This window comes from Zerene cesonia, chromosome 22 (genome assembly GCF_012273895.1).
Source record: "Zerene cesonia ecotype Mississippi chromosome 22, Zerene_cesonia_1.1, whole genome shotgun sequence".
Lineage (NCBI taxonomy): Eukaryota > Metazoa > Arthropoda > Insecta > Lepidoptera > Pieridae > Zerene > Zerene cesonia.
The window spans coordinates 5,266,504-5,286,528 of record NC_052123.1 but is presented as its reverse complement, the minus strand read 5'-3'; the positions used below and the strand labels follow the sequence as shown (position 1 = coordinate 5,286,528).

General features: G+C 32.9%; 1 protein-coding gene across 7 annotated transcripts in view; it reads left to right on the top strand.

Annotated features, from left to right (window-relative positions):
- The window catches only part of LOC119835985 (hemicentin-2), a 320,995-nt gene that overhangs the window by 227,562 nt on the left and 73,408 nt on the right, over positions 1-20,025 (top strand). For all 7 annotated transcript variants that reach the window (XM_038361130.1, XM_038361129.1, XM_038361132.1 and 4 more), the window contains exon 5: positions 19,401-19,571. In XM_038361130.1, the coding sequence (XP_038217058.1) occupies positions 19,401-19,571 (171 nt within the window). The remainder of the gene's footprint in view (positions 1-19,400; positions 19,572-20,025) is intronic.

Sequence of the window (20,025 nt, the reverse complement as noted above, 5' to 3'; positions counted from 1 at the left end):
ATTCGAAATTCAAATGTAATATTTTTTTATAATTAAGTGTAACAGTATTTATGGCCAGACTAAGTATATACATATATAGGGATAGATGCGGAAATAGCCATTTTATACTATGTAGTGATTTAATACTGAAATATATAGAGTTATGCGTGAAAATGGGCACGTCTTTTTCTCACAGTTATTATTCTGTGTGTACGGCTTCTTTCTTATTTAATGCTTTATCAAAAATTGTTGCACCAATAAACAAGTAATACACAAAAATAAATATACTTCTATACTTATAATAAACAGAGAAAATATTTGATTTTTTGTTAGTTTGTTTGTAATGGATAAACTCAGAAACTACTGGACCGATTTTAAAAATTATTTCACCATTAGATAACTTCAACTTCGCTAATTGACATAGGCTATATATGAACCACGGGCGAAGCCGAGGCGAAGTGCTAGTATACTATAAAATTATATCTTATATCTATATATATATCTTATATATATAATTGGAATCTCAGAATCGGCTCCAACGATTTTCATGACATTTAGTATACAGGGGGTTTCGGGGGCGATAAATCGATCTAGCTAGGAATCTTTTTATAAAATGTCATATTCGTGTTTTATTTGTGTTTTATCGACTTAAACTTACTTTTTTAACAAATAGGAGGCGTTTGAGTAGTCCCAATTTATTATGACTCTTCCTGACATCTATTATTAATACTATTTTTTGGCGAATAATTAAAGTTAAAACAAAAAAAAAAAATACCGAGCAAAGCTCGGTCATCCAGGTACTGTAGTTAATGCTTTAAAGTAGTAACCATCTCTGGTATAGAATGGGGTTGTATCGCAAAACTAAACATAAATAAAATTAGTAAGATTATTACTTGTTTGTTTACTTTGAAAATGGATTTAAATTTCTAAAACTCTTATGGTTATTATAAACAATCGGTTATACAGGTATAACTTATACAACTCAGTTATCACATACATATATAAAACATATAAATACTAGTACTAGCAGGTAATCAAACGAACAATCAAGCTTATAATATTATTAGTATAGGTAAGATGAAAATTTAATGTTTCGATAGACTAATAATTTTAATTTACGACTTCGGAAAAGCTGAACCAATTCCAATGAAACGTATACTGAACGATAGACGAATTCGTAAAAAAGCATATAGGTCACAAACTAAGATCAGCAATAACCCACAATGACATTACTCGCATACAAAATAAGACAGATTTTCCATTACACCATAAATCCAAAGGTCCAAACCGTACAGCTTACAGATACGGGTATTTATTCAACTGGAATTCAGCCAGGTTACACTTGTCTGAAACCGCAGATATGGCCAGCGCATTCGTTATGTATTGCAAAGACTTACTACAATAACTATTTTAACAAACAACTATAGGGCATTCGAATTGTCAGGAATAGACCAAATTTAAACAGGACACGTGGGTCATCAGCTACACGCAAAAGCGATCAACGGTCCAACTAGATACTAGTATATCCTCAGAATTGTCGAGAAGTTACCACTTATAAAGAGCTAAATAGGTTTTTTGTTGATCGCGCTAATCTCAGAAACTACTGCTCCGAATGGAAAAATTCTTTATGTGTTACAGGTCATATAGGCTAAATAACATCATATGACAAAAACAGCGGGGCGCTGTTAGCAGATTATTATAACAGGTATAAAAGGACAAAAAAAAACAAAGAACAACATTAATGTTATAAATTAAACTAGAGTCTAGGGTATCCTTTTATATCTTATTAAAGATTTTATTTATTATCTTATACCTTTAAACGAGCAAATCTTGTATATATATATATATATATATATATATATATATAATTGGAATCTCGGAATCGGCTCCAACGATTTTCATGAAATTTAGTATACAGGGGGTTTCGGGGGCGATAAATCGATCTAGCTAGGAATTTTTTTTAGAAAATGTCATATTCGTGTTTTATTCGTGTTTTATTCGTGTTTTTTTTTCCTGACATCTATTGGTGAATAATAATACTATTTTGCTTCGTAGATAGCTGGACAACTGAAATAACACATAGGCACTTTTTATACCGATATTCCTACGGGATACGGTTACGCAGCACGCTTACGCGGTTTCAACCGCGGGTCACAGCTAGTTATTTACTAAAACCAAGTTTCTAATTTTGGATAGATGGATTTTTTTACTTTTTCACATTAAATCTACTTAATGGATGGATGTAATATATTTTATATACGTAATAAGGCATATCACATCTCAGCTCGTGGGATTGTGGGATCGTGGGATTGTGGTCAAGCGTTGCCCTATTATTAAAAAAAAAAAAACAAATATTCTAACAAAAAAGCCTTTTATTTAGCTCTTTATTTGTAGTAACAAAAAGCACAACAAAAAAATCTAAATATCTTCATTGTGCAGAATTTGACCTCGACCATTTTATTGTAGTAATAGATAGTAGAAATTCGTACAAACTCTGAAGCAACACAAAGTGCATATTGAGACAAGAACTCCTTTGCCAAGATTTATGTCGTGCCACGCGATTATCTGTGGAAAGATATGGCTTACTGTATAACATAAGAGCTGTTTTTCCTTGCAATAATCTGTAAAATTTGTTTTAACGTGCTAATCGGAAACTGCTAGTCCGATTTGAGAAATTCTTGCGGTGTTTGATAGACCATTTATAAAGAAGTATCATGTCACAGGTTTCATCTGTGGGAACAAAACCAAAAAAAAATTACAGTCGAATTGACAACCTTCTTTTATGTAATCGGTTGATTGTAAGGTAAAACAAATCACAATTTCTAGAAAAAATACACGACCCTATGGTTAGGTTAGATCATCCGGTGAAAAATTCATAAAGCGAAAAAAGAAGTTCGCAACTAAAGAAAGAAAGAAGAAAAGAATAGAAAGAAAATACATTTATTTATACAAGGTAAAGTTATAAAGAATTTTGATTCTCAAAAAGATAAATAAACCTCGTATAAATAGGAGATCCACTCTTATACAGAGTCTAAGCCCAATAAAGGAACTTAGACTCTCCACTGATTTTCAGTGGACACCACATTAACTGACAGTGGCAGCTTACACGTAAAAGGAAGAAACAATAACAATAAAAAAAATATAATTACTTAAAGTTTCATGTCGCCGGCTCCTAGACTATCCTGGTGTCTTGCCAAGTGCTGATATTTTTGCGACACATACCCTAAATAGATTACATTCTTCCTGTTATTGATGGTAATGTACAAATTTATCATAACTTCTCATATTCAATTGATACTTTGTAACTACTTGGTTAGTATATTTGGTGCGTAATTTATTTCGATGTCTTATATATCTATGAACATAACATAATATTGAGGTGCTTGTTTGAATCCGTTAGCTCAGGAACTGCTGGTTTCCAAAATTTTTTCACAATTGTATATGTGATCGCTGAGGCTTATAAAGGATACAGTTAAGGGAGGAAAGAATTTCTAAAATCTAGATTGAACTGTTTGAATTCATTTTATCGTAGACTTGTATAAAGACTAGTTTTCCGCCCGCGGCTTCGCGTGGAATTCGGTTAAATAGCGCGACATGCTAAGGAGCAGTCTAGTCTTTTCCAAAGTCTAGATTATTCGTGCAAATTGGTGAAGTGGGGTATGAAAAAAATCTTACATGATTTCATGTTGACAACTTCCTTGGAGGAACTTCCATACAAACTTTCATCCCCTATTTCAACCCTACTACTCTACACTACTCTATTTTTCACAATAAAAAGTGTCCTATATCCTCTCTCAAGTTCAGTTCCATCTTCGTACCAAATTTCATCAAGATCAGTCTAGTGGTTTAGGCGTGAAAGTGTAACAGACAGACAGATAGACAGACAAAGATCATTTCGCATTGATAGACCCGCCCCAGCTTTCCGCGGATGTAATAATACATGACATATACCTACATATAAATCTACTTATCACTCTATCCATTAAATAAAACCCTATCAAAATGTGTTAAGTAATTTTAAAGGTCTAAGCATACAGATACACAGACAGCGGAGCGTGACTCCGTTTCATACCATACAGTTATAGTAACATATTTTATAATGAGTAATTTTATTTCATAAAAATTCATTGAAATCGGAAATCCTATTTAAATAGATTTTAAAAACAAATATAGAAAGTACAACACAATTCAAATAAGATTCTCCGTATAATTCCTGAAGACGTTATTTTTCCTCTCGAGAAAAACCAAACAACGTTGCATAATTATGTCTCCGGCAGAGCAAAGTGTAGTCATCTCATTATAGCATCGGAGTTTATACCACACGATACGATAACGATACGATATCTGTATAACATCTTTATTGTAAATGTTAATAATAAACAATATCACACTGTCTGTTTTATAGTTTACTCATAAACATAGTATTTTTTTTATTTTTTCTTTCCTCGTCACGTTACCCTTTTTTACTGTATCAATATTGTAATATTTTATTGTTATATCTCTTTTGTGACATATTATATAGCGCATTTAAAGTTTATTATTTCCAATTACTATGTAAATAAATTACTGATCACCTCGTCGCGATCTATTTAAAACAGAAATAATATTAAACTTTCACACAAACATAGATGAAACACTTAATAGTATAAATTTTATGAAATAAATAAGCAATCGAGCGCTATCATAACAATTAAACACATAACTTTAACTCAACTGTAAATATTGTTTCCTTTAATATCAATTACCAGTATATCTAATGCCTAACTATATACAATCTAAACTAACACAAAATTATAACCATTAGAAGCATTACCGTGTTAACACCAAACGATAAAACGTTACGACACGACCGCGATCGCGACATGTAAATGGCACGTATAAACGGGTAACGATCGGAATCGGAATCATTTCCATAAATAACAAGATACTTGAGCGGTTAACGACATTTTTAACGTTTTTAACGATTCGTCTCGTTATCTTCATTATTAGGATTACCTGGGGGTTATTTTTTTACATAAAAAAGCTCGACTTCCGGTTGGGCGCGCTTATAAGCTTTTAGGAAAACATTTGGTTGCCTTTTTTATTAGTATAATGAGACGCGCGCTGTATGTATGAGTATTTCGCGCCTTTTTTGTTTTACAGCAGTACACCTGATGATATGACTATTGCTGGTCATCACATAGGTATTCTAATGAAGCACACACACACTTGTAGACACACACACACACACACGCCCACACGCACACACACACACGTACACACACACGCACACACACAATCATAATTGTGTACACATAAAAATGTACAAAAAAAATAAATGAAACTCGCCTGATGGCTTTTTTTTATTTACGCGGCTAAAGTCACCAGGATAATTTGATAATTTCCTTTGAACCGACTTCAAAAAAGGAGTTTCTCGAATTCACTATATTTTATTGTGTTGGGTTCTCTATCTCAGAGTTTTCGACTGGGTGAAGAAGGGTAGAAAAATTAATGCTGTTGTCAGTCAATTATTTACAAATAGGCTGGAAAAAAATCCCGGATTCCCATTCAAAGTGTCATACTTTACAATTCTATGGATGACTGGATAAGGTTTCGATAATTTCTATACTTCAGATATTGTGTGACTGTCTAAATTAAATCTTATTTCTTTGAATTACATTCTCTAAATAATACTATCGCAACATATAAGATATATTTTATTGTTATTTCTCTATGTTCCGATTCTATTGTCATAACTTTTAGGATAATTATTGCTTTGTTTTAAACCAACTTCAAAAAAGACAGATTGAGCTTAAACTTTGTACACCAAGGATCAGAGACAATACTTTCATGGATTTATCTTATTATCCTAATTACGATCGCCAGGATTTAATAATTTCGTTACGTATACTCTGTGTAGGAGCAAGTGAGACAGATTCGTTCATACTAACATTAAAGCGTTTTTCTTAGATTTTTTATGTTTATCTAGGGATGTGGAATCCTATTGGAAATCTATTTTATTCAAAAGGCAAGTTTGCCAACACTGGTACTGGAGTTCTGCCCCCGAGGGGCACAAGACGTCATCGTGTAAGCGAATGCGGAATCTAAAGTTATTTCCGATTTTAGTTCTCATGTGATAACATATGCTGGTCTGTAGTCATCATATCATTTTAGCGGAATGAGAAATGTATTGTTTTTTTTATGTTTTTTTATATGTAGTAGCGGGCAACTGGTGGTTCGCCTGATGGTAAACGATCACCGCCACCCATGGACAGTCGCAGAGGCTCAGACCTCTGCGAATGCTCTGCCCACTTTTAAGGGACAAGGAAACGATTGATGGCTAGAAAGAAGGAATGGACTGGGAAGGGAAAGGAAAAGGAAATGGGCCTCCTCATAATATTTAAACATTTTTTTTAGTTCTGTTACTCTATAACTCAGTGGGTTTTTTAACTAAATCACAAGATTCTTTTTATTTTTGAGAGGGAATTGTTGGCATTTGGTTCCATTTTATGATGTGTAGTGGTAGGTACCTCCCCCTCCTGGGACATCGGTACCTATTTGTTAGGAAAGTTTTATGTATACAGTGTTAGATACTCCATACATATAAATAATATTATATATAAATATTTCAAAATTGTTCGCTTTTGTAAAATAAATTTATAATATAAACACACACACACACACACACACACACACACACAAACCTAATTTACGAACAGTATACAGTATGCGATAATATAAAAATACATTTATCCAAAAATACTTGAAAAATTATCATGTTCGTAGCAGCATTAGCTCTAAAAATGTTCTCAACTTAAAAAATTCATCGATAAGCGAAATTATCCAAATATTTCACCTTTAAGTTTCCCGATAGCACCGCATAATGCATCGCCTAGAGCTTGCCAATGACAGCTTGCCAAATTGATAGTGATGTGCTTTAGATATCGATGCTTTATGTAGTGGTGCTCAAGTATCGACAAAGTTGCGTTTCGGTTTTTATGTATTTTTTTAATGTTTCAAATTAGAATTTGATATAAAATGTTCTAGTTCTAGTGTCTAGTCAAGGCCCAACTTAGAAATAGTTATATAACAACTACTTACAAATGATAAGGCCAACTATTATAATTTATGGTAAAAGAGCTAGTGTAATAAGGATATATGAATAATTAAATACAGTAAAAAATCTTTTCCTACTTAAAATATAATTTACAATAAATTTCTATATAGAATTACATTCTACTAATATTGTAAATGCGAAAGTTTGTAAGGATGTGTGTGCGTTTGTTGCTTTTTCAAGCAAAAATTATTGCACCTATTGCAATGAAATTTGCTACGTAGACAGCTGGACAACTGGAATAACATATAGGCAACTTTTTATCCTGATATTCCTACGGAATACGGACTTACGCGGGTGAAACCGCGAGGCGCAGCTAGTATTTATATAAAGACTAAAGCTAACAATTTGGCCAACATCTTAACATCATTATTAAAGTTCACAACCCACACTACAGTTAAGTCTATAACAACGTTATATAGACTAAATCAAACTCTGAACCTAATACGCTATCTCAAACAACAATTACCACTTGACTCTAACTCATTTAACCTCAAAACCCCCACTTACAAGGTTGAGCAAAATGCATAACATAACTCACTTTAACCACACTTAGATCACATAAATCTAATACACTAAAGATCCACAAAACAAAGCCAAGTCTCTAGTCGATAATTTATCGATAACACGGGAGGCGTGGTCGTGGAAACCGTCCAAGACATCGATAAGTGTACAGCACTAATGTGTTGCGATTTGTGATACGGAGATTTAGTGATGCGTTTTTACCGATATTTGGCGGTGTAAGGCGGTGAATAAGTTTTCAGCGCGGGAATTTTATTTTACACGAGTATTTTGTTAGTCTGTGGGGAATATCTATTCGTACAAAAAGTTTTTTACAAAAAAAAAAAATACTGTCACAATTACAGATAAGGTTCTGTAATGCTGAAAAATGTTATTGTTTTAACTTACTTCATTGAGTATGTTTTATAAGACACGACAAACAACGGATGTTTGTAGTAAACTTATTATTTTTTAAATAGATTTTTGAAAACTTCACCTGTATTTTTGTATGTAACCGACTCCCTAAAACTCGATTTTAACTTTAAATAGCTAAAAGTAATACAAAAGTTTAACACTTTTCAAGGATTACTGACGGTATCATCATTTCATGAGTCTATCTTATCATCATGATTAGAACCTGAATGATTAAATAGTTTCCAAATATATACCCTACCTACGAGCAATTAAGATGATTCTAACTAATTTAAGTAATAATTAATTTATTTTTACTCATATGTTTATTTCTAAATAAATAAACATTTAAAATCATATAAAATAATATAATATTCAAATAGATATTAGTAAAGTATTTCCGCAGTTTATGAAGTGAATTCAATATGATGCCAACGCACACAATTTCAAATTTCTAGAAACGCCTAGATCAAATTCTTGACTATTTTATAATTAAAATTTTATCTTATCTATAATAATCTGTCTTTTATACGATTTTTTTATATTTTACATGTATTTACTGAGTAAAAAACTAAAAAGTGACACATCTTAATATATGTAAATTACGTGTCACATTGTTTGTTCGCGATGGACGAATCATAAATTATAGATAGTATATATAATTTAAGTTACGATGGATGACCCGGGCGAAGCCGAAGCGTGCAGCTAGTATGTTTAAAAAGCTAATCTTGCAACAAAGTGTCGTTCAGAAGCATTCACACAGCCTCCGGTTTTAATTAAACTAGACACCTTATAGTATTAATAGATAAGTTTGAAAAATCTTCAGAGCGTTACATACAGGAATTTCAATTTAACACAACAAAGGAAGGGCACTAAATTAAAAATGGCCGGCCGTAAATTAAAAAAGTAATTTGCTTGAAAATTTCTTTACGACGTCTCGTTATAGATAATGTTAATATTTTTTTATTTATTGCACATATTTATGACGCTGGCTTGGAGTTTATTATTTTTTCCTCTCGTAAGACGATATGTTACAGAGTTTTTGTATAGGGCAACTTTCTTTTCTTCAGTACATAGTATTAAACAAAGTCGCTTTCTCTATCCCTAAGTCCCTATGTGTTCTTAAATCTTTAAAACTACGCAACAGATTTTGATGGTTATTTTTAATAAATAAAGCGATTCAAGAAGAAGGTTTATATGTATAATAACATCTATTAAACTACTCCAAATTAACGCGTGCGAAGCCACGGGCAAATGCTTGTATAGAATACGAAGAAATTAAATAAAAATTATGTTAAACGGCTGTCTTGTCGCCGTTTATAATAATATAACGAAAATTTATATACAGTTTTGGAAAGAATTAAAAATATGGATGAAAACAATATAATAAATATAATAAACAATTGGCCTTATCTATATAATTACACTAATATTATAAATGTTACAGTTTGTTTGTTTAGATGTTTGACAATGTACAAGTTTGTAGGACACGTGATTACGATATAATTATAGAAATATTTAAATTTCATCATCATCATCATCAGGCCATCCAATCTACCTTTAGTATTCTCACGTTTACAAACTTTTCGGTTCTCATTGGTTCATCATATCATAAATAACTAGCTTTAAGCCCGCGGCTTCGCCCGCGTAGTCAAAGAAAAAGATAAGTCCTCGGCCTTTCCCAGGATACTTGCCGTTCCAGACATGTTCGGGATCATAATCCAAAACTATCCTATAGTCTCTCTTAAATTATCACTGTACCAAATTTCATACAAACCGGTTCAATAGTTTAGGCGTAAAGAAGAGAGTTGCTTTCGCATTTTTATTATAAGTAGGGATTTCGCTTAAACCTATTTACTGTATATAATTATACAGTACCATACAAACTTTTCAAACTTCATAATTTACAAGCTCAAACACCCACAATCTCGAATTAAACATAACTCAATAAATGTTACATTCGAAGAGTTAAAAAAATTCAAAGGATACGTTTCCATACGATTAACACATTTTATTTAACACTCACGCTTTCGACAAATCAGACATAACCCGTTAATTAAATTTAAACCCTATTATGAAGGTCATTAAATTAAACCTGGCTTAACCATCATAATGGGCCTAGAGCGGTAATTGAGAACGGACGTTATGTTTTGATTTGATACTTTAATTATAATTCATTCAGGGCTTAATTGTGTGGTGTTGAAATAAAACGGTTTTAAATAGGGGTTTATTATCGTTCTACTTGACTTGAAATAGTTGGTAAGATTAGTGATTATAAGTTACTGTTAAATGCATGGATATATCCATCAAAATTGGTTCAGCCGTTGCTGAGTTGTGTTGTAAACACGTATATTGTTACTGTTAAAGATAATACACGTTAGTAAAAAAATTATTTTAGAAGCATACGCAAACGAAAACACAGTAGCATGCTACTATTTCACGCCGATCTTCTGTGGGGTGTGATACTTTCCCCGACGCGAGTTGTCCCAATTCGTCCTGAAGCCTCCCACACTTGATTTTTCAGCTTAAAAAAAAGTTATCACAGCAAAACAACATCTCAATATTTAAACATATATATGTGTTGAGTTCGTTTATTCGCGAATTCAATTCAAAAAACTTATATTTGAATCCGTAACGAAAACTAGTTTAAAATTCAATAACAGGAAGTTCGAAAAGTTTGACATTTCCCCGGACGGAGGTCGCGCCATCTTTCTTCCGGCTCTCAATGTCAATTATATATTCGAAATGTATTTTGGACCTTTGTTTTTTTCGTGAATGTGCCCTGAATATTGTATATTTCTGCTTAATTAGTTTAATTATGAAATAATTTATTTTATAATATCATTTTAATAATGAAGTATGCAGGTTTTATTATATTAATACGTATGATTCAATAAGAAAATCTATGTCTACTTTTATTTGTACATTTATCAATAACATAGGTTGTAAGGCCATGGCAAACAATTCTTATACTTTTATAATTCGCGGCATAGATTTTTATCCGAATAGTATTTAGTCGTAGCGCTACTAATGGTGTTTCAAATGAATAAAATATATAATTATCCTGAAACTCTTTTAAATCAATAATTGAATTTGTTTATTCGATATCATTATAAACGTAAACCAATTAACTCGGAAATGTATGCATGCATCCAATAAATAAATGTAAATTGAAAGCACTTCTAAAATAAACCCAATATACAACAAAAATAAATTTTCACGAAACAAATCTTATAAATTATCCTAACATTAATTACGACAGAAGCAACGCCTCTACCACGAAAGCATTTACACATTTATCAACACCAGCCGAAAGGAGCAATCGCATTGTACCTAAATCACTTGAACGCTATACAGCAGTATAGTTGTAAACACGGGCATTCGAGCAAGCAATGAATATTCAAACCCGCCGTGCCAACGAACTAACGTATGGTAAGCGTTAACCCGGATTATTTTGGTGGGAACTCATCAAATTCTATACGTTCTAGTATATTCTGGAACGTTTTGTTATGAGAGTTTTGTCTTTGTATATTTTATCGCGTGTTTGCTGTCAAGAAACAGTTATTTATGTTCAAAAATGTGCATTATGGTTTTAGATAACTTTCTTTATATAATTCGTGTGAAATTTTCCCAACCGACTAAAAAGGTGGTTCTCAATTCAATTTGTTTTAGAGTTTGTTACATCAACTTCTACTGAGTGAACCGATTTCGACGATTCTTTTTTTGTTTGAAACACGCCTCCCGCGTATTGCCATTTAAATTGAATCTTGTTCTTGTGTGAAAGTGTATAAACAGACAGACATATTAACATAGTCTCACTCAAAAAGTATGGGAGTAAATAATGTAGTACGAGTCGTACATACTTGTCGTTGTTACGTATCGAAGTTTAGATAATTCGGAATTTTGTTCGTTAAACTTCTAAGTCGAGTACACGGTAAAAGTTACACTGGAAACGTCTTTATAAACCTGTGGGTACACTGGGCTATTGTTGATAAATATTTAATGATAAAATAGCTTAAAAATACCACCAGTTAATGCTATTTAATAGAACCAATTAGTTTTAATTGTTATAGTATTGTGGTCCACAAGCAGCAAGTTTTATATAAAAAACAAACATATGATAATTTTGATGACTTTTTAATAATTTTTTACAAAACTTTTGGTACGACTAAAAAAATGGTTGCCTGTAAATTCGGTTTTACGGGCGAAGATTTTACGTGACAACGTCTTTTTGTCGGTAGAATATTTATTGATATGAATATTATTAAATTGCACAATAGGAACAAGGAATTGAATGAAAATAAGAATTGCACAAATTTTAACTATAGAAGATATATTTTGTTTACTAAAAAGACAGAGACAGACACAAGCACGCGCCGATTCAATGCGCCTAATTCTCTAGTGCTGCGCGCGCGGCGGACCGATCATAGTTCGGTGACTCATCGTAACGTTACCGGGCGTTACACTTTTTCATGAGTGACTCCTAGCCGCAACCTAATTTAAGACGTTGTCACGTCAAAAGTATTTAACTTAAATTAATTCTGAATAAACACTAACCTAACCAGAACAATCAAATATTACCTATCCGTTACACAGTTTGTCAATTTTTTCAATTCATTATTACCAAACACCCATTGTGCCACCAGCCTAACCCAACCCACTCATAATCAAAGATAAATACGCTATATTAGCAACCGCCTCACGTGGCCATCGAAAAGTTTAACAGAACTTAACGAAAGGATCCTTATAATCCTTTGACTTCTGACTTTGTTGCAATAATACCGCACGAAACGCGAGGCAGGATTAATAATTTCTCAATTAAAAATGGCAAAGCATGAGTAGATAGTAACCTAAGTCTTTAAAGTGTCGTAAGAAACAATGGAAACAAACGCAATTCAAAAATAATTAGAATTTAGAATTTTCTTATAACGTAAAGCGTTACAAAATGACCCAATTTTGCCCGCCATTGTGGATTAAAAATTTTCATTCGGCTACTGAAGCTTAATAAACTGATTTTGATATGCAGCCTTGGAATAATCCAGTGTAGTTCCTACAATATTTCCGATATTTTAATAAGTACGTAACATATCTACATTCGAAAAATAACCCCCCTTGACGTAGTTGGGTAACAAAACAATACGCTTGCAAAACAGCAATACAATATTAATTATAAAAATAATATGCATGCCCTGTCGATGGAAAACGAAACGAAAACTGTAACATAAATAAATACAATTTTGCTGTTATTTTTATAGTCGCATTTTTATGGATGCGATGTTATATATCTTATACCTTTAAACGAGCAAATCTTGTATATGTATATGTATATCTATATATATAATTGCAATCTCGGAATCGGCTCCAACGATTTTCATGAAATTTAGTATATAGGGGGTTTCGGGGGCGATAAATCGATTCGTGTTTTTTTTTTCCTGACATCTATTGGTGAATAATAATACTTTTTTGCTTCGTAGATAGCTGGACAACTGAAATAACACATAGGCACTTTTTATACCGATATTCCTACGGGATACGGACTAACGCGGTTTCAACCGCGGGTCACAGCTAGTTACTTATATTATACAAACACGTGCCCAACAACAAATCGACTCCTGTTTTGATAAAACCCATATTTATTCTGAGTGAAAGTAAATGTAAGCCATTAACATTTGACTGTTTACAAAACAATCAAAAATTTGAGCAAATATTCTACAAGGTATATTGAAACCTTGGGACGCAACGGGCGTTTAACATAAAACAGATATATTATGGACATTAATGTTATTATTATCATAAGTATTACAAATACATTTTCTTGTATTTCAACTAAATATTAATGTATAGTCTGAGTATTAAATTTTCTAAAATAGTTTGTTTTACTACCTAGTTAGTGTAGCTTTTTAACTACAAAATGCCATATAAGCCGCAGGCGGAAACCTGACAAAAGTGACATTTACTTATTTATATACTTTATCTATTTTTTTATTAATGAAACTTCACAGCTTATAATATTATGATTCACTTAATGACATGACTTTATGATATAGCTAGTGGTTGGACATTGTGGTCTTTTGAAGTTTTTTGATAATATCGAGAGCATTTTTTTGTTGTTCTGTCCACAGTGTATGCGATATTAGACATCTGGCCGCGCCAATATATATTAATTTCGATATTAAGCGGACTGTAAAACTTAATCTACGTGGTGTAGCGAAAAAGGGAAAGACGGGAACACACGGCACATACCTCGTCTGAGGGAGCAGCACGCGGCACAGCACCACGCGGTCAAGGGTCCTCCAGCTCGGGCCAGGCAGACCACATCCAGTCCTTCACTCCACACACACACACACGCGGCGGTTCAGCGCGACCAAATGGGCGGTTGCGGGTTACGATCTTTATGAAAGATCTCTTCGATTGATGCGGTGAAAAGAACGCCTCATAAAGGCTCTCCGGCGGTTTGCGAATTATACACAAAATGTCTAGAGGCTTCGTGAAGGCACTCCGGCGGTTATTGAAATCCGATCGCCACGGAAGATCGATGCAGACTGTGTGACGTATATGCGTCACTACGTCCAATAAGGACGTTGCGGTGCTTTAAAAGCGTGCGGTGATTGGTTGTGCTAGCATGTAAAGAGGGTAGTTGGATTACACCACAAAATAATAAATATTTAATTTTAATTTACTATTTTAATAATATTGGCGTTACCAACATCTATGGCGATTTTTTACACCTTGGGTTGGCTTCAGCATATCTGATGATCCTTTGTGATAAATAATAATAGTCAGTGAAGCTTTCAAATATGAATGGAATTTTTAGATCAGTCCAGTAGTATTTATTCAAACATATAAATCTTTCCTCTTTACAATATAAGCGTAAACTGTAATATCATATACCGAAAACGTCAATTTTCATAACCACACATCGTAACTAGCAAATAAACCCGCACGCAACCTGACAGGCCGCCATGACACCGCAGAATTCCCGCCAAAACTGACATGTGTTGACATCTGTCAGTTTCGTTACGCGCCATGTAAACTGTATAATTGTTTATTGTGCCAACGTTTGAATTAATTTACACAAAATCAGGATTAGATACGGCTGAGATGCTATTTAATTGTGTTGTTTATTACGTTCGGAATTTATGTTTGTTTTCAACATGAGTAAATGAGAACAAATGCCTACGTACAGATTATATTATGAGGTATTTTAACATAATACGTAACAAAATATTTTATTGCCCGTTGAAACAAACACATGATTTTCTTGTGTTTGGTTTTACGCGAGTATTATACATTTAGAAATTTAAAACTTTTTAGCGGATTTTAAACGCGATTTATTCATTATATTATTAACCCGACGTTTCGAACACTTTACAGCGAGCGTGGTCACGGGGAGACTGAGATGTTATATGTCTTGAAGGTCATACAAAAATTGTTGTTTGTGAACTACCTCCACCTATTTCTCCGCAGTTGGTATGTGGAGTATTTTTCTGGATGTTGGCAGTATTGGCTGATAGTGTCTTCTGGTCTTTTGGTATGTCTGACATGGGATTTTAAATTCTTGATAACAGGATCCCAGGTGTTGGAAAGCTGTAAACCATCTTCTCAATGTTGTTGTCAACATGATTTTCAATGTTTTCTATACTTTGCTAATTCTGTGGTTGAATGCTTAAAATTTTACTTAGTCTTGTAATCAACATAAGAAATGGCGGGAAACGTCGCAGTTTTGTATGGAACCTCTATGATTTACCGTCCATAGACAAAACTTATCTACTTTAAACTTGTATAGCCTGTACACAAACTTCAATAATAAATCGCTCGATTCCGATACGATTGGAATATTTCGATAAAACATGAACTTTTGTAGTCCCCTGCGAAAAATGAGTTATGGAGATTTGTGACAGGACATTGCGAAATGTGCCTTGTGCGTGAGGGATAAGGTTGTGATTAGAATGTGGATATATTGCGCGTGTCTGAGAAGTGGGAAGCGCTGGGAAGGCGTTTTCATGGATGCGTACTTTTTTCATTTTAAAGTTTGCTGAGTCGTGTGCCGTAAAACGGATCCCTTCTCACCTATTATTGAATTGCATTTTACAATTTCGACACGGCATTCAACGGGGCGTATATGAGAATAGAGAGGCGTTAAAGGGAAAATTCAAGGAAATTTCAAAAGTTTGATTTGTTGAAACTGTCATAAATTTTATTATCATAATGTTGTTTGAAATATTACATTTTGGCTCTCTGTTTCGGAGATAGATACACGTATATTTTCGTCGAAGTATCATAAAAATCAGTTCACCCGGTAAAATGTAATAAGGTAACAAACACAAAAAAACAGTCATATTGAAAACATCCTTCTGCTTTGAAATCGATTGAAAAATAAAAATAAATATAATACTAACAATGTGATTATTTATATTTCGTTTTCTTTTATATATGCGTGACATATTATGGACAAACTGTCACACTGTTATTGAAACAATGACGAGGGACGCTCTCATATTTTATAGTTCTTCTGTTATATTATTTACCAACTTTCATAGTTTTCGCTATACTTTCCACCTACTTCAAAAAAAGACAGACAGAATCACAACAATCACAAAACCCACTGAGTTATCGAATTACAAAAAAAATCAATCAAATTAGGCCCTTACGTTCTTTGGAACGTCGCTTACAAATTCAAATAAAAAAAAACAATTTACATTGTTTCACTTCGAATACCATAGAAACATAATGGAAGTAAAAAAATACTAATTTCAATAGTCAAAATGACGAAATTAAAAGCATAATTTGTGAGCGAATGTAATTACGAATAAAATGAAGGCAATCAGGTAACATCGTTAAAAGCAGAAACGATGATTGGCCCTAGAGAGTACAGTCATCGACAAAACTCTTATTGGAGATTTTTTGATGAAATCGCCGTTTGTTCGTCGAAGTATACTTTTTTCTGTCGAGAAAGAATTGATCAATTACAAGAGGTTGAAAGCTGTCTTCGATCTTTTTGGCTGCTTAACATGGTGATGATTTTGATAGTTTTATAGGCGTTATCAAAATTACTGAATTTTTCTTGTTTGATATTAGGCGTGTAAATTAGAGATAAAATATTTTTTAACGGATTTTAAACGCGATTAATTCATTACATTATTTAACTCGGCGTTACGAAAACTTTACAGCGAACCTGGTCACGCAGTCAGTCTCGTCATAAATCGGGAGTATATCCGTTAAAAAGCCTTAAATTTCTAAAATTATTCCTGTACAAATACAGCCTTATCGCAAACAAAGATGGATCGGTTCCATGTTATAAATGAAAGAGTATGCAATATATTTAATTTTATTTACTTCTAAGGAATATAGAACTTCAAGCCAATGGGGAAATACACAACTTCCTTAAATTTCATTCAAGTGACATTTTAGGTATTGTATATTCTGTGAAAAATATTCGTTTTAAGCATCACTTGTGTCTCAGGACGCCAGACAAAAGTGTAAACTAAAGCATATCTAACCATATGCTTCAGATAAACTAAAGCCAGTGAACCTAGCGCCGTAACGCTTTACGTAACGAACCAGTTTACTCTCCTATTTCAAGCTATGACTACAGAAAATAGCGATAAACAATTTTCTCTTCGTCTGTATTTATCAGTCAGAAATAATGACAAGGCATACTTATAAAGCTTAAAGTTCATTAGCTACAGTTTTTGGTCCTTCGAAATTGCAATCGAGGGATGCAACGAACTTATGTATTAATGCGATCACTGGGGCTTAATGAAGTCTATAATGAGGTGAATTTTAAAGTAAAGAAAGGAACATCGTTTTTTAACAATAAATATTAATAGATAGGATAGATAGGCGAATAGATTAAACGTGTTTTAAGGCTATATTAGACTGAGATAAGTTAGTAGTCTACGCTAATATTATAAAGGGGAAACTTCTGTATTTTTGTATGTTTGTAAAGTTTTCACACAAGAACCATTGGAGCATTTTCAAAAATTTTGTCACTATTAGAAAGCTGCAACTTCACTAAATGACGTAGGTAGTACCACGAACGAAGCCGGGGCGATCATCTAGTATACTAGCTAGCTGCTAGCTAGTATGTTATCTGTGCATAAGATATACAGTTTTTTTGTAGTCTACAAATAGTTCAAATATCAAGTACCTAATTTCAACAACTTAAAAGTTTGAATAGAGATTTAAGTTTTATAGTAACTCACTGATTATAATCAATCAATCAATCAGTCAAAAACTCTTTATTGTGCACCTTTACAAGAAGAGTACAAACAAGAGATAATGAGATATTCAACAAATAAAGGGGAAATGAGTTTAATAACAGATTTCTTCTCTCACGTCGCAACGGAGCGATTTTACGGTATGAATTTTGTGACAGGTGATATTGGTTGGATTAATTTTTTCACCACGCGTATTTTTAGGTTATATACTTATTTACATAAATCACAAGCTTTTCACCCGCGCTGTCTAAAACTTAACAAATTATGCTATATATACTATATACTTTCCCTTTAAACGGTTCTATCTATAAAAAAAAAACTGCATCAGAATCCGTTGCGTTGCTTTAAACATCTAAGCATACATAGACGGGCGGCGAAAAGTGACTTTGTTTTATACCATTTATTTCTATCGTTCTTATAAATTAATTACCATAAACTGTTTCTGATTCAATTTCGAAGCCTTGCATCGAGTCACGTGGAAAAATAATATTATTACCAATAAGATAATACAGACTTAAAAGCCGTATTCAACTCTATAACGTTAATGCAAGTGAAGTCGCGGATAGAACTTATAACCTATATCTAGATCGGCGATGTAGGTCACGTTTCAAGATCCACTCGTTATGTCTAGAAATATTCTAAAAGTTGGCTTCATTCCGCTGGATTATATCTTGTATAAGGTTTTATTAATCTCACCGAGATATTTTCGGTTATATTGCTTATTTTAGCCTTAAAATATCTAGACGTGAGGTGGTTTCGCCTTTTTAAATGAATCTTTTATGCTGTTGTATTTTATAAGAGTATGTATTTAAATAATAAGAATAAAATTTTTATTTTGTGTACTGTGCACGAGTAGCAATAAAAGTTTTGACGGAATTTTATGAATGAGTATAAAATAAGACGTTAATAATGAAATTAATATTATACAGATTTAAAGATCGTATAAAAAAGTACGAATTGAAGGTACCATGATTTTTGCAGCCATTTTACCTAAACATTATTTGTTGAATTTGTTTTCAATCTTTCAAAAGAACATTTAATTTATCTTATTCTGAAAAGAAGACATTTTACAAATTAGTAAATACTAATGTGTTGAACACGTATTAAAGGTGATTCTGATTATAAATTTATTAAAAAAGACATAGAAACAATTTTGTTTTGTACCACTTAATCTTAAATAATTCGTTTGTTCACAGTAAAACCCAAATCGGTGGAGGTCAAGACAGGAGACGGAAAACAGCTATCAGATGGTGAAACCTACGGACCCCTGCTTGAGCGAGCCCGGGTGAATGTCACGTGTATTGTGGTGGATGGGAAACCGCAACCCAAGGTCACCTGGTACTTCAATGGAAAGGAGAGATTGGATGGTGAGTACCCTAAAAGAAATAAACATATTTTGTGTATGTCACAACACATGGTTAAGCAATTATATTCAAAACTCATGTAAATAACACAGATTAAACTTTAACTTAGTATTGAGAATAACGCAAGGAAATGAAATAAAAGTTCAATAGGTTAATAACATTAAAACAGTTTTTATTTACAAAAAACTAAATCGCCTGTAAGTTGTTATAGCAAGACCATTTTTAAATGTGACCCTGGCAATGGGAGGTCCCAATCAAATAATAAAAAAAATTCTCATATAAATCGGATCTCCAATAAAAGTTATAGGGTAACAAACACAAAAAACACAGCGGAATTTATAAGTTCTTCCTTTCTTTGAAATCTGTTGAAAATGCTAACACGACATGACCCGAAGACTTATAAACACACTTTGCATCTATAACTGAGGGTAGAAACCAAATAGTAAATTTGAATAAT